The sequence below is a fragment of the Myxine glutinosa genome, chromosome 1, assembly GCF_964187855.1.
Source record: "Myxine glutinosa chromosome 1, kmMyxGlut1.1, whole genome shotgun sequence".
NCBI classification, from domain to species: domain Eukaryota; kingdom Metazoa; phylum Chordata; class Myxini; order Myxiniformes; family Myxinidae; genus Myxine; species Myxine glutinosa.
The window spans coordinates 447,017,798-447,036,851 of NC_136261.1; the positions used below are offsets into that span (position 1 = coordinate 447,017,798).

Here is a 19,054-nt window from a genome sequence, read left to right on the forward strand (position 1 = left end):
CCTGTACTTGAACTGGTTCAGGTTTCCATTCAGAACAACCAGGTCAGTTTTGCCCCCTGCATGAAAAGCAGCCCAAACGGTCACCCCACCACCTCCAGCTTGGACTCTTGGCACTATACAATCTTTGCTGTAGGCTTCATGCACTTGTCTGCGCACTCGGACGCGGCCATCTTGACGATAGACCAGAAATCTAGACTTGTCACTCAAGATCACATGATTCCAGTGTCCTGGCTGCCATTGACGGTGTTCTCTGGCCCACTGCAATCGGCGCTGGCGGTGTTGTCTGGTCAGGCGTGGCTTTCTCAGGGGACGCCTGGCACGATAGCCTGCTTGAACCAGTTGACTAGCCTGCTGGATACAGGCACATTTGTCATTTGCTGCCACTCAGCCCTAAGCCGATTGGCTGACTTGGTACGGCCATTGCGGACTAACCGGTGCAGCTGGCGATCATCCCTCCTTGTGGTTCTGCGGGGACGTCCTGGCCTCGGTATTGGAGTAGGGACACCCCTCTGAGCATTTCGTTTCAGGATCTTTGACACCTGACCTTGAGTGATGCCATACTGCCGAGCAATAGCATGCCGTTTCATGCCGTAATTTCGTAAAGCCACCACTCCATGCCAAACAGCATTGTCGAGTTGACGGACCATCTCCAGAGGAAGCGGCAATAACTTTTGGAGACGTGCAGCAGTTGTTTTCCACTAATACAGAACGCAACAACCCTTGTATACCCGACTGTGAAGCCAATCATCAATTGCACCTGTCCGTACATTTTGCCACGCCACCTGTGATATAATCCTGTTGTTGACTTCTTGCTGCGACAGACAATCAGTGACATGGTTCTTTTAACAAATAAATCACCAAAGTGTAAAAGAAACTCACCAGATTGATATACTGAGTTAAGAAAGTAAACCCAAATCAAGGAAAAAAAAATATTCCATATTAAATGCCAAGTCTGTAGAAGGACACTCGGTAGAGCGCGTACCGCTGCCACGCTGAAAACTTTACATTTGGTATCCCACTTTACATTTTGATTAACTCCTGTGCGGACTTGAATCCGTCCATAACTTATTGAGCAGTTAGACAGACAGACGTGAAAACACAACTTTCATCTCCCTTCATTGGCGGAGAGAATAACAAAAGCAATAACAAACGTGCCTCATGCCAAACAAATATCGGAGGAAATGTTCACATTTGATATTTTCACATGAAATAAATAAATATGTTCACATGTGGGATTGAGCTTCCGTTTTCGGTTTCACAACCTTAGGGTGCGGACTTGCTTTGCTTCTCCAAAGCTAAGTTTTACCTGTCCGATTATTGTGTCCACCTGATGTAACAACTGTCGTGTTTACAATTGTCAAACTTGACTGTAAATAACTCTTTGTTTACTTGTTAGCTCACCTGGAACGTAATTCTGAGGAACTCATGCAATGGGTGTGTCGTCCGTCCGTCCGTAAACACTTGCAACTTCTTCTCCGAAACTGATGATGCGATTGTTACCAAACTTGGCACAAATTATATCTTGTATGTTGCAACTCGTTTGTTCGCAGCATGAAAAAAAAATAATCAGGGTCTCAGGTAGTCTACGTGGGGGAGGGGGGCAAGGGGGGCAAGGGGTTTGCCCCCAAAATAGGTTTTTCTTTTGTTTGTTTAACCCTTTGAGTACGGATGACGTCCAGTGCCGCAACCCGCGAAAAAGTTTTGTGTGCGGATGACGTTACTACACGTCATCGACTGTACCTATAAATAGATCGTCAGTACGTGGTTGCATTCCCGTACGGGGGTATTTTTACCAAAAAAAAATCCCGTACTCAAAGGGTTAAATATGATTATTATTAATATGATTACATATTTTTATGATTTTCTCTGCAACCGTCGGTCCGATCAACAGGAAATTTTCTCCATAGCTGCAACTCCACCTGTAGAATATTTTAATGATAATTATGACGTCATAGGTCACATGGAATGGCGCCACCTTGGAAAAACCGAAAAACTTTGCAACTCTATCTCCAAAAGCGCTGCATAGAAAAATTGAGATGTGGCTCATTGTAAAGAACTCTCCATGTGGAATACCATATGTCAATGATGATGTCATAGGTGCCTCCATTATGACGTCATAATTCGACAAGTACGAAACTTCATCCGATCAAGATGAAATTTATTGAGCATCATCTATGGATAAATTGGTGGAGGGGGGGGGGGTTGGGGGGGGGGGGAAATAGTGATGATGTCATCAGTCACGTGGTTTGGCCGCCATATTTGTTTTAACACAAAAGCTTTCAAAACCACTAAAAATACATCCTGGCGAGGGTCTGCAATCTCTGATTGCTCTTTCTTGTTCTTCCTTTTTTCCATGCCACCATAACATAGAGAGTCCTAGCACATTCTCTGATAACGCTGCCCCCATACCACACCTTATCTATATACCATGATCTAGACATCACTCCTCACACAACTAACCCGAAACCTAACAGATGAGGACTCAGATAACAAGTCAGATCATTTCATTTCATTCAGGATGTGCTGTTTGTGCAGTTTTCACCAAATTGAACACCGAGGGGACACATCAAGCTAGCTTGGTGTAAGGGAAGGATGTGAGGGCTCCAGGGTATGCAATGGCAGACTTACCTACACTAAATGAACCAGCCATGCCATAACACTCATTTGTGTGTTGTTTTGAGTTAAAGTTTGAGAGAAGTGTTTCGTGTATTGTATAATTTAAATAAAAATAACCAATTTATTAACAAATTAATTGCTATGAGTAAACACACAAGGATCATTCAAACAAAATGGAAACTGCTGAGCAGGAAGACCAAACCAACAAAACGAAATAGTTAAAAACTAAACAATTACACTGCCCATTGGCTAGGTTACCTGGGTGCCTCCACAGGTATCTGCAGCACATCGGAATGTTTGAGCCGTGCCTGGCGGGGTGGGTATTCCGCACACGATCGCTCCAACTGATGGAATTTGAAGCAACAACCGAACCAATAACAACTCCATTTACACACTCGGAATTTCCGTGCCATCGCCATTATCGAAGATGGCTTATTACTCACCAAGCGCTCGCTGAGAACACAACAAGGCGAGTGTTTGCCAGGACCACGAGGAAACAAGTGTGGGGGTGCACTCTGCACTTGGGGGGCGATCCGGGAGGTGGGGATATGATCCTCCAATATTTATGACTGGTGCATATATGTTTTTGCACAATTTGATAGCACGTAATATGTACAATATGACATATTACCATTTGTCCTCCTCGTCCTTCCCTTTCTCCTAACTCTTCTGCAATCTCTGACACACGATCAACAGCTCTCACTACCCTACCCTTCCCATCCCATGTACTACTCCTGATGCTCCCCTCCCTCTTCATTAACGGTATGGACCACAAACATCCGAGGCCTTCGCTCAAACCTGATTGATCTCCCCATTCAGGTTGCTTCTGACAATCCAGACTTGATCTGCTTAACAGAAACTTTCCTCCTTCAAGATGTCTCTGATTCCTTAATATCTCTTCCTGGTTGCTCCCTCCTCCGGTACGATAAACCTGAGCCTCGTCCTGGTGGTGGGGTTGCTATCTTTATCAAAAACTCTCTTCCTCACTCTCCTTGCACTGCCCTCTCTCCACCTCACCCCCAGGAGTACCTCTGGCTAGGGCTTCCTCTCCGCTCCCACCTTTTGTTCATATGTGTTCTGTACCATCCTCCAAACAGTGATGAATCCAATTACATTTCGATGTCTGACAACATGGACCAACTTCTATCCACTCATCCCAACTCTCTCTCTCTCTCTTCCTCATATGTGGCGATTTCAACTGTCATCATGCCAGCTGGCTGGGTGTGGGCACCTTTCGCACCAGCCATGGCACCACAGCAAAGGACTTCTGCGACTCATTGGGACTGACACAATCTGTCAATTTCCCGACCCGGATCTCAGTCAATGGAGTATCTTCTCTTTTAGACTTGGTTATGACAAACTTCCCTGCAAATGCCTGCTGCTCTTCTTCTGCTCCAATCGGTTCTTCTGATCATGTGCTTGGTAAAGTGGACATCTCTCTGGCCATTCTCAGAGAGCCTCCTCAGCGCTGATGAGTCTGGCATTTCACTCAGGCCGACTGGCACGGTCTTCAAGCAGCCATCAATCACCTGGACAGGCCTCCCATCTCTGCTGCCTCTGACATCGACTGACATCAACGCATCTCTACTGCCGACCCTTCCTCCCATCCATGGCACACTGAATCTTGTGGTGAGGCAGTTGCCATGAACCAACTTACCTTCACCTCATGGAAGGCTAATCCAACTGAAGGTAATCTCAGTTCCTTTCACAAAGTTCGGAACAAGTGTGTGTCCACCCTCAGGAGAGCCAGGAAACAATATCTCTCCACTCTCAAGACTGAACTCTCAAACTTGTCTCCCTCCTCCAAATCCTGGTAGCGTCTGGTCAAATCTGTTTCTGGTGATTGTTCCCCCTCCATCCCCTCCCTTACCTCAAAAGTCTACAGAGCTGACTCCGCACATGAAAAAGATTTTTTTTTAAACTCTTTATCTCAAAATCTTGTGTCCCAAAGCCATCTCTCTGTACCCACCTTACCCAGTCGTACCCAGCTGCTCCTGGACTCTGTGTCCTTCTCTCCTGACAAGGTGGATAAGTTTTTGTCAAACCTCAACTCTGATTCTGCAACTGGACCAGACGGCATCAGCTCACGGGTCCTAAAATCCTGCTCTGCCACTCCATCTCACCCTCTCTCTGTTCTTTTCACCCTCTCTTTTCCTCAAGGTCATCTGCCATCAGCTTGGAAATCAGCCAACATCACCGCTTTACACAAAAAAGGTGCAAAAACAGATCCTTGCAACTACAGACCAATCAGCCTACACCAAATTATCAGCAAGGTCAAGGAATCCATCATTGCATCTGATATTAAATCATTCCTCTTCTCCAATGGCTTGATCTCTGATCATCAATTTGGTTTCAGACCATGTCACTCTACTCTGGACATGCTGCTTCTGCTGTCTCAACAATGGATGGAGGTCGTTAATGCCAAACAGGAAATCCGAGCTGTCTCCCTTGACATATCACGTGCCTTCGATATGGTCTGGCACCCCGCTCTGCTCTCCAAACTCTCCTCCTATGGTATCCATGGAAATCTCCACGCTTGGCTTGTGGACTTCCTCTCTGGTCGTAGTCAACGTGTGGCCCTGAATGGATTTCTCTCATCTCCCCTTCCTGTTCAAGCTGGAGTTCCCCAAGGCAGTGTTCTAAGCCCTGTGCTTTTTCTGGTCTACATCAATGATCTCTCCAACTCTCTGGAAAATCCTCTCTATCTCTTTGCTGATAACTCCACTCTCTGCCGCTCCATTCCTCATCCCTAAGATCGGCAGTCTGCAGCCTTCTCACTCTCTGCAGACCTGGACAAAATCACAGACTCGTCAAACAAGTGGAACATGTCTTTCAATCCTGACAGATCTCACACTCTTACTATGTCTCTCTCAAAAGATTGTCTGGACAACCCTCCCATCTACTTTCTGAACAATCCTCTCCAAGAAGTTCTGTCACTCAAGCTCTTGGGTCTCACAATCTGCCATGATCTTTCGTGGGAAAACCACATTTACAAGCTGGCCTCCAAAGCCAGTCACAGACTCGGCATCATCCGTCATGCGAAGTTCTTCCTTGGCACACCTGAGCTCCTCACCACATACAAGGCTTTCATCCACAGCTCAATGGAATACTGTTCTCGCCTCTGGGCTGGTGCTCCTGCCTCACACCTAGCTCGTCTTCACGCTGTTGAAACCAAAGCGTTCAGAATCATTGGAATCTCCCGCTATGAAGCTAACTCCGAGGGCCTTTCACTCACTCACCGCAGGCAGGTTGGTGGTTTTTAAGTCTTCTCCCAACTCCTCTCTGGCCTTGCTCCCCCAGCTCTCTCTGTGCTCTGTCCCCCAAATATTCCTACAGGTCGCACAAGATCTGCCAGCAACCCTCATAGTTAAACTGCCAAATTCAAGACTCTCTGCTCACCTTCACTCTTTCATTCCTCTTTTCTCCCGCCTCTGGAACAAACTCCCTCACTCTCTTCAATCCCACTCCTCCCTCCAGGTCTTTAAAACAGCTGTTCACCACCATCTCTTATCTTCCCCCCCCCCAAAACCTTAATCTTTTCTACCCTCGTTAATTCACCCCAGATGCAGTTTTGAAATTCCGACTTCTTTCCTGGAAGTCCTTGCAGTGTCCATATGTTTTATACCTCTCCCACCTCCCCCCAAGCCCTCTCCCTCCCACAGATCTTCCGTTGTCCCTGTTTTCTGCTGTTCTACTTGTGTGCTTCCCCCTCTCTCCCCATCTTGTCTCCCGCTCCCTTTATCATATGTTTTATGTGTCAGTTTGTCTTTTTGTGATTTATGTTAGCTCTTACACGAGCCTCAAACTTGTACACACACACACAAAAAAACAACAATATATGTCATTGTTAAAATGCACCAGATGGTTTGTAAGTGTCTAATTCACCTCCCCACCCCCTCATGAGTATTACATTTGATTAGCGTCATACTTGACAAGGATATTGCCCAACCTCGGTGCTTAAATAGTGTAAGAAAAGAACGACTGTCACGTCTGATACCTGGGACCATAAAACGAGTTCATAACACTGTTTTTTGTGAATGAAGGTGCGTATTACCCAAAAGAATGCTCGGTTGGAAGAAGTAACAAGTACAAAAAAATTTCATTAAAACAAAAGCCGCGTCGATGTTACACAATGCCTAGATGCAGCTGTGCCTATAACGTCGATGTTATAGGCACAGGACATTCCTATTGATTCGATTACTTGATGTTATTTTTGTGCAAAGTGAAAATATATCTCGGCAATTTCCCGTGTGTGGCGACGAATTTTTAATATATCTCGGCATTTTCCCCTCTGTTATTTCAGGCGGTGTATGACTGACCATGCCGCGATTAAAAAAACTAGGGCGTGCCCGTACGTGGGTGCAAAAAAACATGCGTGCAAACAACAACAACAAAAAAAAACTTTGAAACCACGTGGCAGTAACGACCACAGAACCCCCCCCCCCCTCTATTTACATGAAATGGTTTGGTCCATTCGCAAAGCCAAAGCGAACGGCTTGCGAGTACGGTAGAACCCCCCCCCTCTATTTACATGAAATGGTTTGGTCCATTCGCAAAGCCAAAGCGAACGGCGAACGGCTAAATCGCCATAGCTCGGTAACTACTTCTCCGATTAATTTCAAACCTTGAAAAGGCACATCCTCGGGTCCCCAGCAATATACCTGGCAAGTTTCAAGTATATCGGACCGGTAGTTGTCGAGAAACAGCGGTCACAGACAAACACACACACACACACACACACACACACACACACACACACACACACACACACACAGACACACAGAGATTACTGGAATTATAGATAGACTAGGACGTGCCCGTACGTGGGTGCCCGTACGTGCGTGCAAAAAAGCATGCGTGCAAACAACAACAACAAAAAAAAAAACTTTGAAACCACGTGGCAGTAACGACCACAGAACCCCCCCCCCTCTATTTACATGAAATGGTTTGGTCCATTCGCAACGACCACAGAACCCCCCCCCCCCCCCCCTCTATTTACATGAAATGGTTTGGTCCATTCGCAAAGCCAAAGCGAACGGCGAACGGCTAAATCGCCATAGCTCGGTAACTACTTCTCCGATTAATTTCAAACCTTGAAAAGGCACATCCTCGGGTCCCTAGCAATATACCTGGCAAGTTTCAAGTATATCGGACCGGTAGTTGTCGAGAAACAGCGGTCACAGACAAACACACACACACACACACACACACACACACACACACAGACACACACACACACAGAGATTACTGGAATTATAGATAGATATCTCGGCATTTTCCCGTCTGTTATTTCGGGTGGTGTATGACTGACCATGCCGCGATAAAAAAAAAAAAAATCTCAATGGACTTGAAGTTACAGGCCTTTGAGAATTCATTTCGTTCTATAAAGGGCAACTTTCATTGGAATTTCTTCCCGTTTTTTTTCAACCGAGTCTAAAACTATGTTAGCGACTATGAAAAATGAAATGATATATCGAATTTGATTTGAAATAAAACTGTGTGAGAGAGGAAGACACCACGGGCCTACAAAACAGGCCTCAAAGCTATGCGAGTTAATAAAATGGTGGATATTTGTTTATATGAAGCCTCTCCCACAATGGGTGGAGCTATGGTTCCCAGAATGGGTGGAGCTTTGAGGTTTTGTCTTCTCTGCAAGAAGAACAAGAACAACAGCAGAGGGCACTCTCTGACCAGCGTCTTGCGACGCTGCTAAAAATGTTAATGGAATCGAAATTGTTTTTGCAAATATCGACTGTCAAAGTGTATTACTGTCCTGTTGCATACAGTATATAAGTTACTTTGTTCAACTAGTCAGTAAACCGATGGGTTCAATACTAGTAAGTGTAAAAAAAATTAAAACAAGCACAGACACATTCAAAGTACACCTCCCCCATGCCAAATAATTAAATATCCTCCAGTGCGGCATTGCCGGGGCGTCTTATGAGATATTGCCCAGATGAGAAAGAAAATAAATAAATGATCAATAATAAAAATAAACAAATAGTAATCATAAAAAAATTAAATAATGAATCAATTGGCTAATAGAACACAAACCACCACCATTTCATCCGAATCTGTAACTTAAAAAAAAATTCCTAGAAGGGAAAGGAAATATATAAGTACTTAATTAATCTTACTATAATTCACCAAATGTCCGTCTGTCCGTTCGAAGGTATCGCAAAAACGGCTCAACAGATTGCAACAATATTTTGGGTGGGTATTCCTGGGACCATAGGAGTAAAATAGGCGATATTGTTTTTCCAAGTTTTCCAATTTTCCAATTTTTCCAAACACGATGGAAGAATATTTACCGATATGAACAGTGATGTGGCTTTTATTGAAATTCTACAAATACTGTTTAGATTTTGATGAGAATTACGAACCTGACACAAATGCGGAAGTGGACAGATGACAACAATGCGCCGGTTTGATAATATCCAAATACAACCGTCATTCATTCGTAATGTTAAATCGTTAAACGTTAATCGTGTTAATCGTTTTGTTGAAGTATCAATGGATGATTGGAATTGAGTGAATACAATTACGATTTTGAATTCGCAATTGTATTCACCCAACCGTACGGAACTTCACATCAGGATTTAAATATTTGTTTATGTCACGAATGTTGTTAAAAGTTTATTTTTTATATTAATGTTATTTAATTTGTGATTTGAGTTATGCTGTTTGGAATAAAAAAAGACATATCGAGTTCAAGTGAATGACAAAATGCCATGATGGTTTCTACTTTCTAAACGTGAATTCACGGATCACCATATGCAGATTCGCCATTGACTGGGTATGGAACAAACGTACCTGTTTGTTTGCGAACGGGTACATTTTTCATGGAAGTCCTTCACAAACTTGCTGTCCATGTCTGACGTATGACAAAAGGTACTACAGTAATGTGGAATTTATTGGTTTCATGCTTTAGCATTCGCCATTTCTGCATTGTCTGTTTGCTTCTGGTCTCCCACCCGTGTGTAGCACTGGTAGCTCACTAGTCGATAATAATTAAGTAACTCATCAATTAATTGATTGATAAAAAAACAAAAAATACCATTTTGATAAAGTACTTCCTCACTATTGTGCCACAATTTCAGCTTCCTCGTTCAAACGATGGCTGAGATATCGCCCAGACAAACACAAGAAAGCAGGAAAACAAGAAAGCAAGAAAACAACCAGAGTGAAAACTGAGTACTCCCTTTCAGCGTGCGTCATTGCCGAGCCCCCTTCGGTGCCCGGCAATGACGTTATGCAGCACCTGGAGATGGCATAGGAAAGAAGTGGTGTACAATAATAGATGAGATTACTGAAATAATAGTATTAATATTGAAATATCCTCATCATTACTTAATACTGATGACTGAAATAATAATGATGACTTAATAATAATATATTACATAAAATTCCCCACGAATAGTCACATCCACGGGTGGTGAACCCGTGAATAGCATGGGTTTACATTATCTATCTATAATTCCAGTAATCTCTGTGTGTATGTGTGTGTGTATGTGTGTGTGTATGTGTGTGTGTCGTTTGTCTGTGACCGCTGTTTCTCGACAACCACGGGTCCGATATACTTGAAACTTGCCAGGTATATTGCTGGGGACCCGAGGATGTGCCTTTTCAAGGTTTCATATTAATCGGAGAAGTAGTTACCGAGCTATGGCGATTTATTTACCAAACTCCGCAAGCCGTTCGCCTTGGACCAAATCATTTCATGTAAATAGAGGGGGGAGATTGTCACCGTACTCGCAAGCCGTTCGCTTTGGCTTTGCGAATGGACCAAACCATTTCATGTAAATAGAGGGGGGGGATATAATTTTAGATATATATATAGTACGGGCATGCCCTAGTCTATCTATAATTCCAGTAATCTCTGTGTGTATGTGTGTGTGTATGTGTGTGTGTATGTGTGTGTGTGTCTGTGTGTCTGTGACCGCTGTTTCTCGACAACCACGGGTCCGATATACTTGAAACTTGCCAGGTATATTGCTGGGGACCTGAGGATGTGCCTTTTCAAGGTTTCATATTAATCGGAGAAGTAGTTACCGAGCTATGTCCAAAAAACGATTCAACCAATCAGAGAGCAGCGAGCTATCACGTGTGCCGAACGTGGCGAACAAACTCTGCCTCGGACGGCACATTTGAGAGCGTATTCATTTATTTCACGTTGGCAAACTATGTTGGCGCTATGTTGGCGTTAAACTATGTTTTAAAACTAATTAAAACTAATTTGCGATTCATCGTAACTGCGATATGCGACCTTCCGGACAGTCAAATGAGGACGTCACTTCCGGACTTACGGATAGTCATAGTGACGACGTACTGATGCTGAACGTGGCGAGCAGACGCTGCCTCGGACGGCACATTTGAGAGCGTATTCATTTATTTGACGTTGCAATCTGTGTTGATTGTTGTAAGGTACGATCGATTGTAGTACACGTTTATAATAACTCTGCCGATACAGGCCCGATTAACTGCAGCGCCATCCGAGCTGCGGCGTCGGGACGATACATTCATTGTACGGTCACATCACGCACTTACGGGCACGCCCATGGGCCCATGGGCACGCCCATGCATGCATGGGCGAAGACATTTTTTTTTTTGTTTTGTTTTTTGGCAAGGAACGGGCACCCACGTACGGGCACGTCCTAGTAATGAAACAATACTAATCAAAGATGTGGGGGGGGGGGGGGGGAGGGAGCGTTGAAACATGTGGTTGGTTTGTTTGAGTTTATGTACGTTTGTTTGTTTGTGAGAAGAAATACGCTAACTTGGTGGTTGTACTCGGGATGTGAATGGGAATATTCTACTAAGTTGGGATGGCCACCTCCAACTTAAATCCCCTCTCTCCCCTTTACCATTCCCATAAGGAGCAGGTGTTTCTAATATTGATTAGTTGTTGGAAACAGTAATCTGTAACTTGTAATTGTTGATCAGTAAGTTGTAATCAGTAATCTGTAACTTGTAATCAGTAATCTGTAACTTGTAATCAGTAATCTGTAACTTGTAATCAGTAATCTGCAACTTGTAAACAGTAATCTGCAACTTGTAATCAGTAACTTGTAATTGCTAATCTTTAACTAGTAAACAGTAATCTGTCAATTGTAAACAGTAATTTGTAACTTGTAATAAGTAATCTGTAACTTTTAATCACTAATCTGTAACTTGCAATCAGTAATCTGTAACTTGTAATCAGTAACTTGTAATCAGTAATCTGTAAGTTATAATCACTAATCTGTCACTTATAATCACTAATCTGTAACTTGCAATCAGTAATCTGTAACTTGCAATCAGCAATCAGTAACTTGTAATCACTAATCTGTAACTTATAATCACTAATCTGTAACTTATAATCACTAATCTGTGACTTGCAATCAGTAATCTGTAACTTGTAATCACTAATCTGTAACTTATAATCACTAATCTGTAACTTGCAATCAGTAATCTGTGACTTGCAATCAGTAATCTGTAACTTGCAATCAGTAATCTGTAACTTGTAATCACTAATCTGTAACTTATAATCACTAATCTGTAACTTATAATCACTAATCTGTGACTTGCAATCAGTCATCTGTAACTTGTAATCACTAATCTGTAACTTGTAATCTGTAACTTGTAATCACTAATTTTTAACTTGTAATCACTAATCTGTAACTTGTAATCACTAATCTGTAACTTGTAATTGCTAATCTGTAACTTGTAATTGCTAATCTAACTTGTAATCGTAATCTGTAACTTGTAATCAGTAATCTGCAACTTGTAATCTGTAACTTGTAATCACTAATCTGTAACTTGTAATCTGTAACTTGTAATCACTAATCTGAAACGTGTAATTGCTAATCTGTAACTTGTAATCGTAATCTGTAACTTGTAATCAGTAATCTGTAACTTGTAATCACTAATCTGCAACTTGTAATCACTAATCTGTAACTTGTAATCACCAATCTGTAACTTGTAATCACCAATCTGTAACTTGTAATCACTAATCTGTAACTTGTAATCACTAATCTGTAACTTGTAATCGTAATCTGTAACTTGAAATGGTAATCTGTAACTTGTAATCAGTAATCTGTAACTTGTAATTGCTAATCTGTAACTTGTAATCGTAATCTAACTTATCAGTAACATGTAATCGATAAACCTACTTGTACTTGGTAATCTCTAACTTGTAATCAGTATTTTGGAACGAGTAATCAGTAAGATTCAATCGATAAACTTACTTGTAATTGGTAATCTGTGACAGATTCCTTTGAAAAAGGAACCACAATCAATAACACATTACTCATAACTTGCCTCATTAAGTGAATAACATATACAGACTTGGCATTTAATATGGAATATTTTTTTTTTCTTGACTTGGGTTTACTTTCTTAACTCAGTATATCAATCTGGTGAGTTTCTTTTACACTTTGGTGATTTATTTGTTAAAAGAACCATGTCACTGATTGTCTGTCGCAGCAAGAAGTCAACAACAGGAATATATCACAGGTGGCGTGGCAAAATGTACGGACAGGTGCATTTGATGATTGGCTTCACAGTCGGGTATACAAGGGTTGTTGCATTCTGTATTAGTGGAAAACAACTGCTGCACGTCTCCAAAAGTTATTGCCGCTTCCTCTGGAGATGGTCCGTCAACTCGACAATGCTGTTTGGCATGGAGTGGTGGCTTTACGAAATTCCGGCATGAAACAGCATTCTATTGCTCGGCAGTATGGCATCACTCAAGTTCAGGTGTCAAAGATCCTGAAACGAAATGCTCAGAGGGGTGTCCCGACTCCAATACCGAGGCCAGGACGTCCCCGCAGAACCACAAGGAGGGATGATCGCCAGCTGCACCGGTTAGTCCGCAATGGCCGTGCCAGGTCAGCCAATCGGCTTAGGGCTGAGTGGCAGCAAATGACAAATGTGCCTGTATCCAGAAGGCTAGTCAACTGGTTCAAGCAGGCTATCGTGCCAGGCGTCCCCTGAGAAAGCCACGCCTGACCAGACAACACCGCCAGCGCCGATTGCAGTGGGCCAGAGAACACCGTCAATGGCAGCCAGGACACTGGAATCACGTGATCTTCAGTGACGAGTCTATATTTCTGGTCTATCGTCAAGATGGCCGCATCCAAGTGCGCAGACAAGTGCATGAAGCCTACAACAAAGATAGTACAGTGCCAAGAGTCCAAGCCAGAGGTGGTGGGGTGACCGTTTGGGCTGCTTTTCATGCAGGGGTCAAAACTGACCTGGTTGTTCTGAATGGAAACCTGAACCAGTTCAAGTACAGGGCCATTCTGGAAGAAACATTGCTTCCATTTGCTCGTGCAGCCTTTCGAGGAAACTTTGTCTTCCAAGATGACAATGCACGGCCTCATCGTGCTCGCATGATCCAACACTTTCTTGCTGACCGTGGTGTGGAGCATATGGAGTGGCCTGCCATGTCCCTGGATATGAATCCGATGGAGAACTTGTGGGCAGAATTAACGCGTCAAATCAACCACTTGGACCAGCAGCCGACCTCTGTGCGTGAATTGCAGCAGGCTATTGTCACTGCATGGCAAGCGATTCCTGTCCAAACCTTGGCAAATCTCGTGAACAGCATGCCTCAACGTGTATGTGCTCTCCTGAATGCTCGGGGGGTTACACGAAGTACTGAACTGTAATTTTACTGTCCGTAATCCCAGTCGTAATTTAACTTTTGTTTTTGTTTAAAAAAAATTTGGCTAATGTGCAAAATAGAGATACTTCTGGAAAACTTACAGAAGTTTAACACAGTACTGTCCGTGATTTGAGTTCGATATCAGTTTACATCACTTTCAAGGATCAATTTATTTGTTTCGAAATGTCAAATGTGGTTTTTGTTTCTTTTAAAGGTCACATTAACAAAATCTAGAATAATTTCAACATAATTCCAATGAACTTTTGGTTCTAAGACATCTTGAAAAGTAAGTTCACCCCACAAAAAAAATTTCCATATTAAATGCCAAGTCTGTATGATTAACTGATTATTATCGGTCACAGTGGCACACTCGATGGGTAAATCCGTACCAAGAGGCACTCCTGGTGGGTGCTGTCCCTCTGGCAGGTGAAGAGGGAAGGTAAATGTCCGGTCGGGCCAGCATGGAATGCGCCGCTCTCCGCAGTGCCCGACTCAGGTGGCCGTGGGATCCGACGGCTCTTCTTCGCAATTCCGCCAGGTCGGCTGGCCCGAAGTAGATGCGAGGATGCTGGGTTTGAGTTCGGATACGCCCAGGCCCTGGCAAGGCAATGGCAACAGCAAAAGCAGCCAATATGCACACCAGTGCTCGACCCACCATTTTGGCCACTTCATGCGTTTGGCTCAACCTGCACACAAATGCATCACAAATCGTTGCTTTAAACAGGGTGGACAGTTGTTCCACCAAATGTTTTTATTTTTAAATATATTTTATTTTTATTTTTTTTTGTTTGTTTTGTTTACAAGATCGAGGCTCGTGTAAGAGCTAATGTTGAGTTTAAAGCTGAACGATTGGTGTAAAAAAACAAAAAAAAAAAAAAAACAGGAAAACAACCGATCAATTGGCTGACCTCCACGGAGCTAAGTACAACATTGGATGCACAATAGAGAGGACCAATGATCAATGAGAGAGATGTGATGCTGCTGATGGACTATGAGCTCATTCATACTCACGGATCGAAGAGCTCACGGATCCAGGATGTCCTTCATGGCAGGAGAGGATTCCTAACATTCTGCCATTTGACAACATTTACTGCCAATCCAAGCTGCATCATTTGATCATTATCGGCCAATCAGCGTGGACGAGCATCCCATGTAGACCAGACAAGATGGCGAAGGGAAATTACCACCTCCCAGAAGGTCATTAATGAGCCAACTGGGTTTTTACTGAAAATAATTGATGAGGAAATTCCAGTTCAAGTGATTCAAGTGAAAGTGAAATGAAATTCCAGTGATTTCCATCAAAAACGACTGTTACATTCGGCAAGATTTGAACCACTATCTCGGGATTGCCAGAGAGGAGATGGCAAGAGGGAGGGAAGGGGAGGGAAAGGGGAGTGGGAGAGGAGGAGGAAGGATCCCCAGAGGAGGAGAAGGAAAGGGAGGGGTGGGCAGGAGAAGAGAGTAAGGTGAGGGACAGGAATGGGGAGGGGTCGGGGAAGAGGAGAGGTGGGGGAGGGGAATCCGTGATGTACACTTAGTTATTAGATTGTATGTATGTTAATAATCCGTGATGTACACTAAGTTATTAGATTGTATGTATGTTAATAATCCGTGATGTACACTTAGTTATTAGATTGTATGTATGTTAATAATCCGTGATGTACACTAAGTTATTAGATTGTATGTATGTTAATAATCCGTGATGTACACTTAGTTATTAGATTGCATGTATGTTAATAATCCGTGATGTACACTTAGTTATTAGATTGTATGTATGTTAATAATCCGTGATGTACACTTAGTTATTAGATTGCATGTATGTTAATAATCCGTGATGTATACTTAGTTATTAGATTGCATGTATGTTAATAATCCGTGATGTACACTTAGTTATTAGATTGTATGTATGTTAATAATCCGTGATGTACACTTAGTTATTAGATTGCATGTATGTTAATAATCCGTGATGTACACTTAGTTATTAGATTGCATGTATGTTAATAATCCGTGATGTACACTTAGTTATTAGATTGCATGTATGTTAATAATCCGTGATGTACACTTAGTTAATAGATTGCATGTATGTTAATAATCCGTGATGTACACTTAGTTATTAGATTGTATGTATGTTAATAATCCGTGATGTACACTTAGTTATTAGATTGCATGTATGTTAATAATCCGTGATGTACACTTAGTTATTAGATTGCATGTATGGTAATAATCCATGATGTACACTTAGTTATTAGATTGTATGTATGTTAATAATCCGTGATGTACACTTAGTTATTAGATTGTATGTATGTTAATAATCCGTGATGTACACTTAGTTATTAGATTGCATGTATGTTAATAATCCGTGATGTACACTTAGTTATTAGATTGTATGTATGTTAATAATCCGTGATGTACACTTAGTTATTAGATTGTATGTATGTTAATAATCCGTGATGTACACTTAGTTATTAGATTGCATGTATGTTAATAATCCGTGATGTACACTTAGTTATTAGATTGTATGTATGTTAATAATCCGTGATGTACACTTAGTTATTAGATTGTATGTATGTTAATAATCCGTGATGTACACTTAGTTATTAGATTGCATGTATGTTAATAATCCGTGATGTACACTTAGTTATTAGATTGCATGTATGGTAATAATCCGTGATGTACATTTAGTTATTAGATTGCATGTATGTTAATAATCCGTGATGTACACTTAGTTATTAGATTGTATGTATGTTAATAATCCGTGATGTACACTTAGTTATTAGATTGCATGTATGTTAATAATCCGTGATGTACACTTAGTTATTAGATTGTATGTATGTTAATAATCCATGATGTACACTTAGTTATTTGATTGTATGTATGTTATTAATCCGTGATGTACACAGTTTAGTTATTAGATTGTATGTACTATCGCGTGATTCCCCTCGGTGAAGACCGGGAAATCACGGATGGCAATTCGAGCGTTAATTTGAGGCGACGATCAAAGACGGACTCACTATACAAGCACGGGAGGAAAAGAGGAGTAGAAGAAGCAGGAGGTTTTAACTGACGCAGATGGTCGAGCAGTCTTCAAACCTGCAAAGTAACTAAAAACAACAACGGCTTTTATGTACAAAAATAAGCACGTCTATTTTACGGAACCGGAGATCAAGAACGCGACGGTAAATAAATAATGTTCCTAAAATGGAGCACTCCGATGCACAGGGGAGTATTTAAATGAAAAGAACCGTTGTGTGTGGTGCGTGTGGGGAGGGACGTTGTAGATGGGGAGGGGGGTTGTTGATGGGGAGGAGCACTGTAGCTGGTGGAGGTGCTGTAGATGGAGGAGGTGCTGTAGATGGAGGAGATACAGGATGAGGTGCAGTAGATGATGTGAAGAAGACGAGGTGATTTAGACAAGGTGTGGTAGACAATGTGAAGTTAATGAGGTGATGGAGACGAGGTGATGGAAACGAGGTGATGGAGATGGAGGTGATGGAGGTGATGGAGATGGAGGTGCGGTGCATGTGGGTGTAATGACAATGACGTGCTGTAATCTATTCGTGCTGCCCACGATTATATCGATGTGATCCGCTCACCCATCCAGTATGAATTGCTTTTCCCGTGAATTCCATCTGATGGTCCCACGGGATCCAATGAATCAGCACCCTGGATGACGCACAGTGCCAGCATCCTGGGTCCCGCTTCAGGAGAGCACGCGGGATAAAACATGTGCACGGCTCTGTCACTGAAATGAAAGCATCCTCGACACCGCACAAGCCACATCTCGCTCACACCGAGCACACGCACGCACGGCTCAACCTCGTCTCGTCTTCGCAATTCCTCAAAGGGGCGGGGAATAAGGATGGACGAGGGGCGTGGACAGAGTCAGGGAGTGTGGAGCGCTCACCAAGCAGCAGACGTGCAACAGGTCTGTCGTACCGTAACTGGAAGTGTGGACGACACATCCATTGGATGAGGATCATAGAGCACATCATGTATCACCTGACAATGATCATGCAGCACGTAATTGATCACATGACAATCACCATCACACAGCATGTACTTGATCACATGACAATCACCATCACACAGCATGTACTTGATCACATGTCAATCACCATCATACACCACGTTCTTGATCACATGACAATCACCATCATACACCACGTTCTTGATCACATGACAATCATCATCATACACCACGTACTTAATCACATGACAATCACCATCATATAACACGTGATTGATCACATGACAATCACCATCATACAGCACGTCCTTGATCACATGACAATTACCATCATACAGCACGTCCTTGATCACATGACAATCACCATCATATAACACGTGATTGATCACATGACAATCACCATCATATAACACGTGATTGATCACATGACAATCACCATCATACAGCACGTCCTTGATCACATGACAATTACCATCACACAGCACGTCCTTGATCACATGACAATTACCATCATACACCACGTTCTTGATCACATGACAATCACCATCATACAGAACGTCCTCGATCACATGACAATCACCATCATACACCACGTTCTTGATCACATGACAATCACCATCACACAGCACGGTCTTGATCACATGACAAACATCATCACACACCACGTACTTAATCACATGACAATCACCATCATATAACACGTGATTGATCACGTGACAATCACCATCATACAGCACGTTCTTGATCACATGACAATCACCATCATACAGCACGTCATTGATCACATGACAATCACCATCATACAACACGTGATTGATCACATG

At 42.6% G+C, this 19,054-nt stretch overlaps 1 protein-coding gene across 2 annotated transcripts in view; it reads right to left on the minus strand.

Moving 5' to 3' along the window:
* LOC137418890 (dermatan-sulfate epimerase-like protein) overlaps positions 1-17,990 on the minus strand; it is a 77,766-nt gene extending 59,776 nt beyond the window's left edge. The window contains exons 1-2 of one of the 2 annotated variants that reach the window (XM_068105040.2): positions 17,857-17,990; positions 14,653-14,949 (exon numbers count right to left, since the gene is read on the minus strand). In XM_068105040.2, the coding sequence (XP_067961141.2) occupies positions 14,653-14,921 (269 nt within the window). In that variant the 5' untranslated portion in view covers positions 14,922-14,949; positions 17,857-17,990. The remainder of the gene's footprint in view (positions 1-14,652; positions 14,950-17,856) is intronic. The other variant, XM_068105046.2, reaches the window with a different exon arrangement.
* Positions 17,991-19,054: the final 1,064 nt, after the last annotated feature.